At 31.1% G+C, this 14326-nt stretch overlaps 2 protein-coding genes across 4 annotated transcripts; one reads left to right on the forward strand and one right to left on the reverse strand.

Annotated features, from left to right (window-relative positions):
- Positions 1–318: 318 nt before the first annotated feature.
- On the reverse strand, positions 319–6010 carry LOC124535248 (heterogeneous nuclear ribonucleoprotein A1-like). Of its 2 annotated transcripts, XM_047111380.1 has the most exons (7): positions 5755–6007; positions 5401–5624; positions 4717–4961; positions 4417–4557; positions 3816–4007; positions 1482–1579; positions 319–1109 (listed from the first exon to the last, which is right to left on the reverse strand). In XM_047111380.1, exons 1-6 carry the CDS (start codon positions 5812–5814, stop codon positions 1497–1499), a joined length of 945 nt encoding a protein of 314 aa, XP_046967336.1. In that variant the 5' UTR covers positions 5815–6007; the 3' UTR covers positions 319–1109; positions 1482–1496. The 2 variants fall into 2 exon arrangements, with proteins under 2 accessions (XP_046967336.1, XP_046967337.1); XM_047111381.1 differs by lacking the exon at positions 4417–4557 and having other exon boundaries at positions 3816–4016; positions 5755–6010.
- A 1105-nt stretch (positions 6011–7115) lies between these two features.
- Positions 7116–11216, forward strand: LOC124535468 (heterogeneous nuclear ribonucleoprotein 87F-like). Of its 2 annotated transcripts, none has more exons than XM_047111697.1 (6): positions 7116–7370; positions 7572–7795; positions 8032–8276; positions 8529–8651; positions 8770–9097; positions 9389–11216. In XM_047111697.1, the coding sequence occupies exons 1-5, from the start codon at positions 7338–7340 to the stop codon at positions 9090–9092; spliced, it is 948 nt and encodes a 315-aa protein (XP_046967653.1). In that variant the 5' UTR covers positions 7116–7337; the 3' UTR covers positions 9093–9097; positions 9389–11216. The 2 variants fall into 2 exon arrangements, with proteins under 2 accessions (XP_046967653.1, XP_046967652.1); XM_047111696.1 differs by having other exon boundaries at positions 7117–7370; positions 8767–9097.
- The last annotated feature ends 3110 nt before the right edge of the window (positions 11217–14326 follow it).

Here is a 14326-nt window from a genome sequence, read left to right on the forward strand (position 1 = left end):
GATTGTTATATAAATTAGTTCATTTATTATCTCTTTATTTCAATTTCAACAAAGATATTACCACCAAATATTATTGTTACAGTGCATTATTACTTTCTTATATTATCATAACATAATATTGGCTAAAAGTATTATTAATAATATTTATTTAATTAAAAAAATATTAAATATTTGTTATATACAAAAAAAATTAGAAATATAGTAATGTAAAATTTTGTAGAATAAGATAATATAAAATTGTAAATATTTCGAGTGTTGCCACGCTTAATGTATGTAAATTATGTATTAGTTTGACGATGATAAAATAAAAGACGTTACTATTATTTCATTAAGTTTTATTATACTCAACTTACCATGGCCTTTTCCACGAACGGATGCTTGTCCAAGTGTAGAAGAGTCCATGGAAAACAGTCTCAATTTAATTATAATTCACACAGATATGGGATGAAATGTAGGTTATTCTACATTATACTTATTATACGAAGTAAAATATGAAGAAAAACAACAACTTTATATTGATATTAAGATTATAAAAAATACGAATATAATTTAACATCAAGGAACTCTTAAATTTTTTTTTAATAATTTATACCTATATTTATTAAAATTGCAACAATGAGATCAGAATAATATCCAACAAGAACTGTCTTATAATAATAATACTAAATAAAAGTGAATATACATTATTCAATAAAATTGCACTTCATAATGCTTTAAAATTAAGAGGAATGTTAAAATGGCAGAAATTTTAAATAAAAAAATATTTAAAATTGATAAAGATAAACATTAACATATTGCATCACTTATATGCTAGAAACGTAACCCTTAAAATAGCACAGCTTTTACAATATCAATCAAAAACTCCTTTCAATTAAGACTATAATAAATAGAGCAAAACCTCTGTGTGCTGAGAAAATACATGTAAAAACTGTGACAGTGCTTGACGAAAAATGTATCTAGTGCCTCACAGTACCTGGACCAACCTTATAGGAAATAAATGTAAACTGACTAGGTGGTTCGAGTCATCTTTCCTCACTAGCTAGCTGACTCCCGCCTACCTCCTGTCTATCTATCTGCCTCCCTAGCTTCGACTAAGCGCAACTTGGTACCTAAGCATTCAAAAATGTTTAAATTATCAAACATCTATTAAATCTTTGCTTAGCGTGCCCAGAATAAAACAATTTTCAATCAGATGCTATGAATGAAATACATATATTTTTTGCATAAATAAAATGTCAGCATTTTTTTTTTCGTTTTAAGTTTACTGTGTTATCTAATATCACTAATGAGAATCATGAAATGTTAAGTAAAATTTAGATTGATTCCATAAATTCCAAAGTAATGTGATACTTTTAATAATTATATTTACTAATGTATACATACAATATATTAAAATTATCATATAGTTATCACAGTTAAATAACTATGTTTTAAATTATGATCAAATTGATTAGATTAAATTAAAAAAAAATCATACTTACAAGAGACAAATTAAGTTAGAAGCGTCGCTGATTGCCTCCTGGTGGAGGATTTTCCAAGTTGTTAAAACTTCGGTTACCCCCAGTGTTATAGCCTCCACCTGATATTAAAAGGTCATATGTACTTATACTGCTCACAGTGTGAACTGAGTCGGCGGGCCAAACATATCACTGTTGTAAAGAACCTTTTTAAAAATCTTATAATGAAAATCATCTATAAATATTCCTTGCTATAAAGCACAAAAATAAGACACTTCTTAAGTCCAATGAGTGTGAATGAAACAATCCAATAATAATGCTTTATGGTCCGACGATTCAGTTCCTAATACCAGAGACAGTCTTCTTTGCAACTTTTTTTTGAACAGCAAATAAGCAAATGAGATGACCAGTTCATGCTTTATTTTTGTTGTACCATTACTAGTTGTAACGTTTTTCTATCTAGCTCTATATCTAGTTATTAAAGTAAAATTATTAAAAAGGGGTCAACTAATCAATCATCAGCCAATCCTAATGCACTGCTGGACATAGGCCTCTCCGCATTTTACCAGAAGTCCCGATTCTTCATCCAACCGGGTCCCTCCGCATTATTTTGTTCATAGTGTGGTGAGTCCAGCAGAGTGCTACTGCCCTATGCCCTAAACTGCATTTGCCAATCAGTTTTCCATTTTTAGACTACTCAACTAAGACTAGTCAACTACTACTTCAGTCTGCTAATCATGCAGGCTATTAAGGTAACTCCGATTCTTCTTTGGATAAGCTTATTACTGACTTTGAAAGATAAACTTTCAATGATATTCCGAGCATAACTTATTCAAGTCCACGTGAGTGACTTTAGTTTGTAGACAAGAACCACATTTCGGCACCGTATGGTTTTACTGGATAGACAGTTTAGGAGATATAAAATTCCCCTCTGCACCCCTCTGTACAGTTAAGTAAGTCCTCATCTTAATAAGATTCTTAAATAAGATACTAATTATAACGACATTATACAGATTAATAATGTTGTCTTAAATTTTCGCGATTACACATTGAAATAAAACTAGCTATAACGGATTTGAATCGCGTATATTAATTATTTTTAACCTAAAGATACAGTTAGTGCCTTCTGCGTGCAACTAGAACGTTACTCAAGATACCAATTGAGAAATCGTTGGCGGTAGTTGTTAATAATATTTCTTTTGTTCTTCAAATAGACAAATGTCACCTCAGTCTACCCGTGACCACGAACGCTGTAAAGTGCTCGAAACGTCGGGATGTTAAAAATAATTAATATACGCGATTCAAATCCGTTATAGCTAGTTTTATTTCATGATACAGATTAATCTCAGCGCCAGATTGTTGAGTAACTCTGTTGTGATTGCATCATCGCTCGAAGCTTTGTTATCCTACAGCTTTTCTAAAGCCACCATCATCTCGCTTTGGTTAAAGTCCATGAGGTGTTGGAATTAATTGCGCGTGTAAGAGGTCATCAAATACGAATCCCAATATTCTCCGATCTTACTTGAAAACTCTTCTTTTGACAATCTCAGGCTTAAAAGGCTTGCTTCGCGATTCCGCTAGATCAGCCTTGATGGCACAGATATTGGAGTACCGAATATCAAGTAACTTTTTAAAAGCTCGGTTTAAAGCTATAGTGGTTACCCCTCCAGCCCATCATGTAGGAGTATCTCAGTTAACAGTTGTGATTAAAAAACAGATAGGAACCAATATGAAGAGATTTAGTGTTTAATTATTACTATTATTGTTTTTAATAATATACTCGAAAACTTTAAAAGATACCAAAATTCCTAAAGTATGTGCTCCAAAATTTTTGACATATCCAAATAATATTATTATGTATTTCCTATTTGTCTAATTTCTTATTTACCTATTATACTATTACTATAATATTTAATAATGATATTATTTTTTAGCTGTATGTAACTTCTTCATTCGTCAATATATACATCACTAGTAAAATTAGTCGAGTCGATATGGCCCAGAGGTTAGAACGCGTGCATCTTAACCAATGATTGCGGGTTCAAGCCCAGGCAAGCACCGCTGATTCATGTGCTGTTCGCTTGTGTGGCGAATTTGCGTGTATTCTCCGATATCAGTAGTATTTATAGAACCATAAACCGAAATAAATATGTAAACTAAACATTTAAGCTCATGGTTAGCTAAATAGATACAACACATTATGTTAAGAGTTGATGTATATACCAAAATTTAAATAGTAATATTGTACTTACATCATTTCATGATTTAAATTAACTTTAATAGAAGACAATAATTTAGCATGAAGTCAAATACATATAAGAAATGTGAATGAGATATCATTTTGTATTGAATATGTACCTGAATTGTATGGTTGCTGTCGGGGGTTATTAAAGTTTTGACGCATTGGACCTCCACTGTAATTTTGTTGGTATCCACTACCAAAATTATTAGATCCTTGATTCCACCCTGTCTGTTCACCATATCCCTGATTGCCCCAGTTGCTGGAGTTATCCCATGGGCTTTGATTCCATCCACTTCCTTGTCCATATCCTACATAAACTATTCTTCGTTAATTCTTTGATTTATTTCCTTTAATTTGTATTTGTTTATAATCTTTTATATTGGTGTTACATTACTATTATATATATTAATATAAGAGTATAGTGTTTGTTGTATAAAAGTGTATGTAAGTGCCTGTAGTCACATCACACAGTACAAGAACTGTTCATACTATTATTCAAAAAATTTTGTGCCAATTATGTTTCCAATACACAATGTGAGAAAATATACCTCCATAATGAGAAGTGATATATAATTCTCAAACATATTTTTTATTAAAATGACCATTTCAAAATAACATATGGGCTGTATGTTTCTGCCCCTGGCCTTTGTAGCAGTATTGTGTAGTAGCAGCTTTGAAGTTTGTTTGTGATAGAAGATGTTTGATGTTATATTTTACCAGAATCATTCCAATCTCGACCTCCTTGTCTGTTACTCCAACTACCACGACCACCACGTCTACCACCAGATGCATAGTTAGATTTAGACATTGCTTTTTTTACATCAAGGCTATATCCCTTAATTTTATGTGTTTGTTGCACTGTAATATTGTGAGTCAGTCTTAGTTATTAATAATGAATACATAAAAGAAAATTTTTCATTGAATGACTTGATCATTTTTAACATTCCATTCCATCCCAAAATGGGCACATTTTTTATCTATACACCTCCTACTATTGAAATAAGCTATAGTACTTACAGCATATTCTATCAACAGGGTCGTAGTCATCAAATTCTACAAAACCGAATCCTCTTTTATTGCCAGTGTCTTTCTCCGAGACTAGACTAATGGATACTATATCACCATAAGAGCTAAAATATGCTCTCAAATCTTCCTCTTCAATATCTTCTTTCAGACCGCCAACAAACAACTTCTTTACAGTAGCACTAGCATCTGGCCTTTTGATTTCATCGCGAGGCACAGCTCTTTTTGGCTCGACAATTCTGTAATTATAACATAACAGTATATTAATACTAATACTATACTACTAGCTACTGATATACTGATCTCGTTTTAAATGAAAAGGAAGAGAGTATTAGAATAGAGTCTATTAATTGACAGTGTATTCTCGTGTCTCATAAAGCACATAAAGCAAGACAAATTTTGACGTATAATTTATATAAATTTCAGTGGGACTTGGGATGAATTAAAACGGCAACTATGAAGTTAATAAATTCCTTATTTTTTATTTAAGAGTCAAGAGAGGTCACAACCCACAGCTCATGCATAGAAAGACATTTAGATACAAGACGCAAAGCAAATGAGATTAAATATGACAAATATACACCGTATACTTAATAATATATGCTACCAAATCTCAGTCCATTGGAATACTAGCTTTTTCTAATTCTAACTCGAACTCGAACTTAGAAATTTAATTACCTCCCATCGATTTTGTGAGGTCTATTCCTTTGTGCATCATCAACCATGTGTGCTTGGGAATATGTTATGAACCCAAAACCTCGAGATCTCTTTGTTTGAGGATCCTTCATTACAACAACATCCACAATTTCTCCCCATTGCTCATAAAATTTTTTTAAAGACGCATCTGTTGTTCTGTAGTCTAACCCACCTACAAATATTTTTCTTGTGTGCTCCGGTTCTTCCTAAAAGTATGTATTATTTTCAACAACTTTTACATAGTACTTTATTACAATTTTAATCCTCCCTCATTTTAAGTTTTACAACTATTTTATTTCAATAATTTGGCGGAATCAAAATATATTTTAGTCTTACATATTCATCATCATCGCTATGATTCAACTTAGTTGGAGACCTTACAGATGTAATCTCCATATTTACTTTAAAATAATATTTATTTTCTATCTAGTTTACAATAATTAATACAATATTCAACACATAACAGTGTACAATTTATGTCAATTTAATTAGGAGTATTTTATTATTGTCGTAAATTATTCTATTTTTTGAAAAAAAACAATTTAAGCCACAATAACAATAATCACAATGTAATGTCATCAAAATGTCATATCAGAATCAAAAATGTAATTTGACAGATAAAATTAAAAAAAAAATCTAACGCTGTTTATACACGTCGCGGTGGATTTGGACTTTGCGTGTAAACAATAGATAATATGTAAATATATACTATATACCAAACTCTAATAAATGTGAGAATTTAAATACTACGTATTTAATAAGGTGGTACGTCAGAATAATAACGTTACGATGCAGATATAAAATGCTAAATACAAAATTCATATTTAAAACAGCAGAGTATTTGTGTCATTGTGTGTGGTGTCATAGGGAATAAAAAGGTGAATGTGTATTCTTAAGTTACATTTATTTAAAAAAATTGTAACGAAGTCTGATCTTACTACTTTCATAAAACGTAAAATAATAATAATCTACACTAATATTATAAAAAAGAAAAAAACTCTATGTGTCTGATGCTTTTTTATGGTAGCCATTAAAAAGCTTGATGTCCATGGAAAGTCATAAGACTCTTTTATATACTTTTTTACGCCTACCTGACGATCACCATTAAAATGCGGGTGACATCTAATACTGTACATAATCTTTAAATATTTTTAAAACAACAGGTCTTACAATATAAATAAGAATAGAATTGTATTACTACAAAATTTTTATATTTTATAATTACAATATACTTATAAAATTATTACTTTCTAAAATTATTGCAAGAATTGAAACATTATTTGACCTACGATTATATTTGAATATTAATTCAGTTAACATTATGTATGTATGTTATTACGTTACTATAACATCTGAAATACCGAAAGTAACAAATTTATCTATAAAAAATCTATATTTTATTAAATACATAATTCTTTCAGTTTTTGCAATCGTTTACCAGGAACGTTCCTGATATTACTACAAATTAAAGTATTACTGAACTAGATACTATAGTATATATATTTTTATTCAATGAAGATTTTATTAAATTGTGTGTTACTTTATTATGTAATATTTGTTTGGTTTTGAAAAATACATAGAAAAATAAGGCTGGAAATTAATATCTTCATTTTTAATGACTACATGAAATGAAAATTATTTTGTTATTCTTCTACGTGATAATGAAAATGACCATAGATAAGTAGAACACTTCCGGATCCGTTGTTACGATTCACTGCCGACGCTCACCGAAGTTTTAATTGATCGAGAATTCGAGAAACCATCTTTCTTTTAGGCGTGGCGTCGGTCTACAACGGACGTGGTGTACTATTCATTCAATTTGATTCTTTCACTTTTAATTTTCTTACAACGCTAAGAGCCTAAAAATTAGTGCATTTTCGGTTTATTAGTTTTAACTTTTAAGAATTAACGCGGTAGAAATGAGGCCGCAACAGAATGGCGATGATGGATTTGTAAGTATTACATTTATTTATGTATTATTTGAGATTTATTGTTATTATATTTTAACCTTTATTTTGTTAGTCTGTGTTTGCTATTCGATTTAATTAATAAATTTTCCCCGAAAATTGCTAAATACCTGGTGGTATTTAGGCAATTTATGCATTCAGCTCATTTTTGTCCGCCATTTTGTTAAACCTGCGTTCTACTTTTAGGATGAGCCGGAGGTCCATCGTAAAATTTTTATCGGTGGATTGAATTATCGTACATCCGATGAATCCCTGAAAGCACATTTTGAAAAATGGGGCGAAATCGTAGATGTAGTTGTAATGAAAGATCCGAAGACAAAAAGATCGCGTGGCTTCGGCTTCATTACCTATTCGAAGGCGCACATGGTAGATGACGCTCAAAATAATAGACCGCATCGCATCGATGGCCGGTAAGTGGTTAATTATGTTACATATACTGCAGTCCAGTTATGTGAGAATTCATTTTTATTTTCACATCGTTTCATAACTGCATAAATCGAAAGACACTGCTTGGTGATTGTCTTGTGTAAACAACACGTGGCATTTTCTGTGGCGTCGACATACTTCCCTTAGTTATCAAACTTAAATATTATATTTGATTATAAAGGATTCTTATATTATATTATATTGATTATTGTAATTACAGTATTGTGGAAACGAAACGAGCAGTAGCCAGACAAGATATTAAAAACCCAGAAGCTGGAGCCACAGTCAAGAAATTATTTATTGGTGGCATTAAAGATGACCACGATGAAGAACAACTGAGAGAATACTTCTCGAACTATGGAAATGTTCAAAATGTTAGCATTGTTACTGATAAAGGAACAGGAAAGAAGCGTGGCTTCGGATTCGTTGAATTCGATGATTATGACCCAGTTGACAAAATCTGCCGTGAGTATTGTATATTTACATCAATATTAAAAAAATATGCCACAGCTTTGCCCCAGATTGGAAGATGTGTGTCTATATCTGGCTTCCTCTGACTGTGGATATTAAACTATTGATTTAAGCTATACCTGACTACCATTTATAAGGGAAGATCTGGTACGCAAGTCAATGAACATTTCTATATTTTTAATAATTAAATGCTATATAACAATTTCTCTTTACTGTTTATATTGAATTTTTATAAATGTTTTACAGTAAACGCACCCCATAAAATTAACGGCAAACAATTGGATGTCAAGAAAGCTTTACCTAAAGATGGATCAGACCAAAGAGGAGGTAGACAAGGCCCAGGAAGGAATGATAATTGGGGCAATGGTGGTATGTATGAATCAAATAAAACTGAATAATAAATAAAACAATACTCCAATGATTCTGAATATTTGAGTATTTGTACTTTTTGATATATACCATATTAATAATTTTTTTTTTTCAGGAGGCTATGGAAACAATCAGGGTGGATGGAATAATTCCAATCCTTGGGATAACAACCAAGGTGGTTGGGGCGGTAATCAAGGAGGTGGATATGGGGGTGGAAACCAAAGAGGAGGTGGGGGTGGAGGAGGCTGGGGTGGTGGTAACCAGGACTTCGGCAGTTATAATCAGCAGGGTTATAGTGGGGGCCCTACTCGTAATCAGCAATATAGCAACAACCGCTCAGCTCCTTACAATGTTAACCAAGGAGGCGGCGGCGGTGGTGGTGGCGGTGGCTACGGCGGTGGTAACTATGGCGGTGGCCAGGGAAGAGGAGGCAGATTCTAAAACACGTGTGTATACCATTTTTCCTGCAATCATTTACACCACATTCCAATGCATTTACAAATTTATTCATCATTTAGAATCACATAAATACAGTAAATCTTATGCTAGGAGAGCAGCAGATGTTAGAATAATTTATCAGATTATTATAGGTTATCTCAAGCACTACATAGCATTAATGTGACTAGGATAATAGTTGTGATACAGTTATAGTTTTAAGATGGTTAATGCTATGAAGGTAGCTATACTGTTAGTGTATTACTTATACGTGTCTTATTAAAGGTTTTTTCAATCTCTAGGTTTCGTGCTAAGTACACTAGTAGTGCAGAGTATATCGTGCTAGTGTAGGCAGTACGCTCCGGAGCACTAGTTACTCAACTCTGGTCTACATGCGAGACCACCTAGGAGAAGCCGTCAGGATACCCATAGATTTAATAATAATAATAATTATTGGACCTCTTCTCTTTATGATGTCTCTTAGAAAGTATAAATAGAATATTTTTAATATGTACTGATATGTAAGTTGATCTATTTATTGTAGTACTTTAGGTACTTACGTGACATACTTGTAAGGATAATTATTATAGTTTGTGGACTCGAAAGTAGTTACTTTTATACGGATATGTAAGTACAATATAGGATAATCTTGTAAAAGCATCTGAATCTAGAAAGCTAGGAAATTCAGAAATAAGGTGACATTAGATTTTTAATAGATCATGACTTTTTATTTTGCTGACCTTTATTCAGTATTAAGTTTCAAATAGTTGTGAAACAATAGGTGTATAGTGGATGTATAGGTTAATTATTGTAATAAAATTCTGATACAAAACCAGTAGGGTTGTTTATTTAGAAATAATCTGTACATATAACCTTGATAGGCCAGAAAGAAGTAAATGATTAATAGAAATCATTAAATATCTTGTAATTTTTTTGAGATTTCACTTGATTATTAATCATTAAAAGAGAAATATTGTATAGGGATAATTAAAAACCAATCCAATTTGTTAGTTTATTTCTTACCCAATTATTTTTTCATTATGGTGCTCTGAGCACTGAATTTATTTTATATTTTCTTTGTGTTTTCTATAAATTTGCTAGTTCCAAAAAAATATGGAATTTGAAAAGGAAAAATTGCTAGTTCCAAAAATTTGCAAATAATAAAAAAAACAAGTAAATGAAATAAAATTTACTTAAAAAAAACTGCGAAGTTTCCTTGTATAGAAAGGCGTTACTACGATGAAGATCAGCAGCTATGGTAGGTAAAAATTTTACATCTATTAGGACCGACAGCTAAAATGCATATACAATATATACGAAAATAGATGTGCACGGCGTCCCATCCGCCCCAAATTTAAATCATATTTGCCTATTTCATACTGGTATTATTTAGTAGATTACTCGCGTGGACTTTTGTGGTTTATTATTTTATTTCATTATGCTCCACAACCTATTTATCAATACTGAAGTGTGCTGTGAGATGTCGTCCAAAAAAAGTTGACTCCAAATTTTACGAGTTTAGTGCAAAGTTTAGGTTTTTTTTAAGTATAATGCACGATGCCCGGCTTACTATAAAAGTTAATATGTAGTTCTTCGATAGTCTATTCGAGCAAACTCCACAGATTATACATAGTATTGTTAGTTGTAATAATAGTTACATCGCAATCTATTCGAGATAATGGATCAATTAATAATCTGCTTAAGCCACCAACCACGCTTTTAATATAAAAAGGGTAGGTAAACTTTCATTTGCAAATAACATAATGAAATTAAAACAATATATAAATATTACATCAAAACTTTTTTCCAACAAAGAAGAAATAAAATTACTTAATGGTACATTAGAAACATCTTCGGTCCTGGAGAGTGAATACCCCTGACCTTGGAAGATATACAGGCTATCGATTCAATCACAAGGTGTGATTAACATTCATGACCTTATCAACTGTACTTACCTTTCACATACCTACTTTATTCATTTTTAGTCTTATAAATTTCTTGTAAAACGACCGTGCACCACACATGACATACTGAAGTCCAATAGTTGAAGCTATTAGTTTGTGTAACGTTATTACCGATTGCCAAATATCGCAATATAAGTTTACGTACGTGGTAAGAACAAATATTTACATTATATTTCACTAGGTTTGTTTTTAAATTTTAGTTATCAAAAATTATATCTTGAATAAATTTAGGGTAGTTTCAAATATGAGCAAGATTAGTTATTCCAACCATTATGTCACATAACATTAACTTATTGAAATATCGACCATACCAATCAATGTTCGTCGCTTCTCCTTCATCGCGTGACATGGTGAAATAATTTGTGCCGTATTGGCACAAATAAAAAAAAAACTTATTAAATTGAGATAACAAATATTATTCGTTATGGTTTTGTGAAGTAATGGTATCCGAATGTAGCCCATTTTCTGGACAGATGTGCAAAGGTTTAGTATTACAATTTTAATATCGATATGGAAAGGAATATACACCTTGTATAGTATAAAAGCTTTCGCATATTCAGGTAATTAGCAAGTTTTGTTAGGTCTGCATCGCCTATTACATGATAGATTTTAATTAGTTTCATCCCAGTCCATGCTGTTTGCACTGAAAGAATAAAGGGTCTACATAAAATTAATAAGTAGAACAAAGACTGATCTACCAAGTCTTGCTTTTTTTTTGGTCCTTGGAGCCTTCTTGGGCAGAAAATATTATCTTAGGTTTCGTCACAATTATGATCAATGGCTTGGCAATGGCAATTAGACCCAACAACAATTTGACATTTTTTTTTAATCAAGAATAGGAAAAACACCACACCACACATCACACCGGTAAAAGCTGTGTTGCCAATTTAAGAAAAGAGATATCACTACCAGGATTATATTTATATTATTCATTAACGGTTGGGGTTTTTTAATATCTTAAATTTCAACATTTTTGGTAATCAATTTAACGTATAAAAATTGTTTCTTTTGAATGACTACTATTAATTATTTTTTAGTGACATACATGGACAAATGTGATACAACAAAGAAGTTTCCAGAATAAGCTGGCTTCGAACGTTTTGTCATCACTTTATCCTCCCTTTAGATATTTCATTTATTTGGTATTTGAAGTGAAGTCTATAGTTTATTCATAAATCTCCAATACAATCCGGTAATGAACGCGTAAATGTTGGGCGCATGTCTTTTCTTAAAATCAAAAATGCTACATATTATTACGTTTCACGGGGGAAGTTACTATTTTAGGTTTTATTTGCAAAAATCGAGTACATATAAACAATATTAAAACATTGATTTGCACATAAACACACTAAGAACATATTCTGCTACTATCCAAAGTTTCTAACCTACCTTTAATTTTAACCCATTTAATTTTATTTTCATGATTGACATGACATCTCGAGCCTGCGGGTCTTGCAACTTCTACTATTTTTTTCTTTGTGATCAAGGTAAGTCTATTATAAAAGTGCATTTATTATTTGTTTCTTTTATTTTTATTTTAAATAAATGATTTTAAAACAAATATGATCAATTTATTTCTTTCCTGAAACGTCCAGCCATCAATCGAAATAAATTTATAGTTGTCTAGTTAAACCAAATAAAATCATAGCCTTAAAAATTACGATTCTAATTTAAGCCGGTATCATGTCTGAATCTATCCTGATATCGATGATCGAGTTGAATTGGAAATTGGGAGCTTTTTACTACATGGAATCGCATCTTATCCTCAGACGTTCAACTAATGGAAAAGGTACATATAGGGAATAAACAATACTAGTCGTAGTTATCGTTGACAAGGGATCATTTAGCATCGAAATCAAAAGATAGAAGACCAGATTTATGATTACTACAGAAGTACCTATAAAATAAATATTCAGTTTCTGTCTACGGGAAAATTGTTCTTTATTAAAATTAAAAAAAAAATACTAATTTCAAGTGGAGTATAATTTAATACTAGTGTAATTTCAGTACCTAGTTTGGGATGACAAAGTAATATAAGTAGAAAGGTTTTTCAATGATGCGTAATTATCCTATTGTTTTCTAATGACAGCTCAATCATTTTAAAATAAGAAATAGTGTTACACGCCAGTATTAAATGCTGTGACATATAAAATAATATTAATTGCAGTTTTACAAATTATTGATCAATTAGTTACAATAATTATTTATATAATAAAGTAAATTCAATAGCCCCCGCTATAATATGCAACAACAATGTGATACAATCAATAATACAGAACCAAATGACAGTACCGTATCGGAAGCTAGGGTTACTCTCTAACATTTAACGTTTAAATTAAATTAATTAAGATCGGACTAATAATATGAAGTCAATTCAATGACTAAGTGTTTGACTCTTGGCATTGGAGGCTGTAATATAAATAATGAAATCCCTGAAGAAAATCGATAAATCTCATATTATATATACCATATAAATGTGTACGTACATTCGTTGTGGCGCTCGTGAACACTCATCGACTGAACTGCAAGCTGGTTACCTAAGTGTGATTTTGCTATTAATTCAGAGTGGGCGCAAAAGAAACTGCTTTAATAATTTTACACTTCGAATCAATGTTAAAATTTTTTTATTTAAAATAATTAAATATCTAACAATCGTAATACTACAAAGGAAAAATATATTATAAAAAAAAATGAAATTCACGGCGCTACGACATTTAGGTTGCAAGAAAACAATTAATTATCTATCGGGCACTTTATCGCCGTAACGTAATTTGTTCAAATACTGATAAGTTAGAAGTCAAGTTACTTCTAACTTATAAGTAGTTTTGTCTGGTATAGACTATTATATGATTTGTTCATCTTTCATATCAACGAGAAAACGTTGAAATTTTCATTAGAATTACAATTTGGTCACTTTTGCACCAAATGTACATGTCTAGGTATGAACTTGCAGCTTACAATGGAATTAAATCAAAACAAAACATGTCACAAGTATTGAAATTCTTAAAAAATCTTTTATATTTATATTAAATGTCTATAAACGTTTTCTAAGGCAGCTATCCACTTGTAGTATTACTTTAAATTCGATCACCTTCAACTATATTCAGTGCAATTTTCCTTAGGTGATTAGATATTTAAAACTAACTGCTGAACTATTTGCTCTTCTTATTAATTTCTAAATAACTTTCAAGTTCCATCAGCTGATTTAACGACATATCTTTTTAATTCGTTACGCTGTTATGAACGATTGTTTTCATCCTAAGATAATCACCTTCG

The sequence above is a fragment of the Vanessa cardui genome, chromosome 14, assembly GCF_905220365.1.
Source record: "Vanessa cardui chromosome 14, ilVanCard2.1, whole genome shotgun sequence".
Lineage (NCBI taxonomy): Eukaryota > Metazoa > Arthropoda > Insecta > Lepidoptera > Nymphalidae > Vanessa > Vanessa cardui.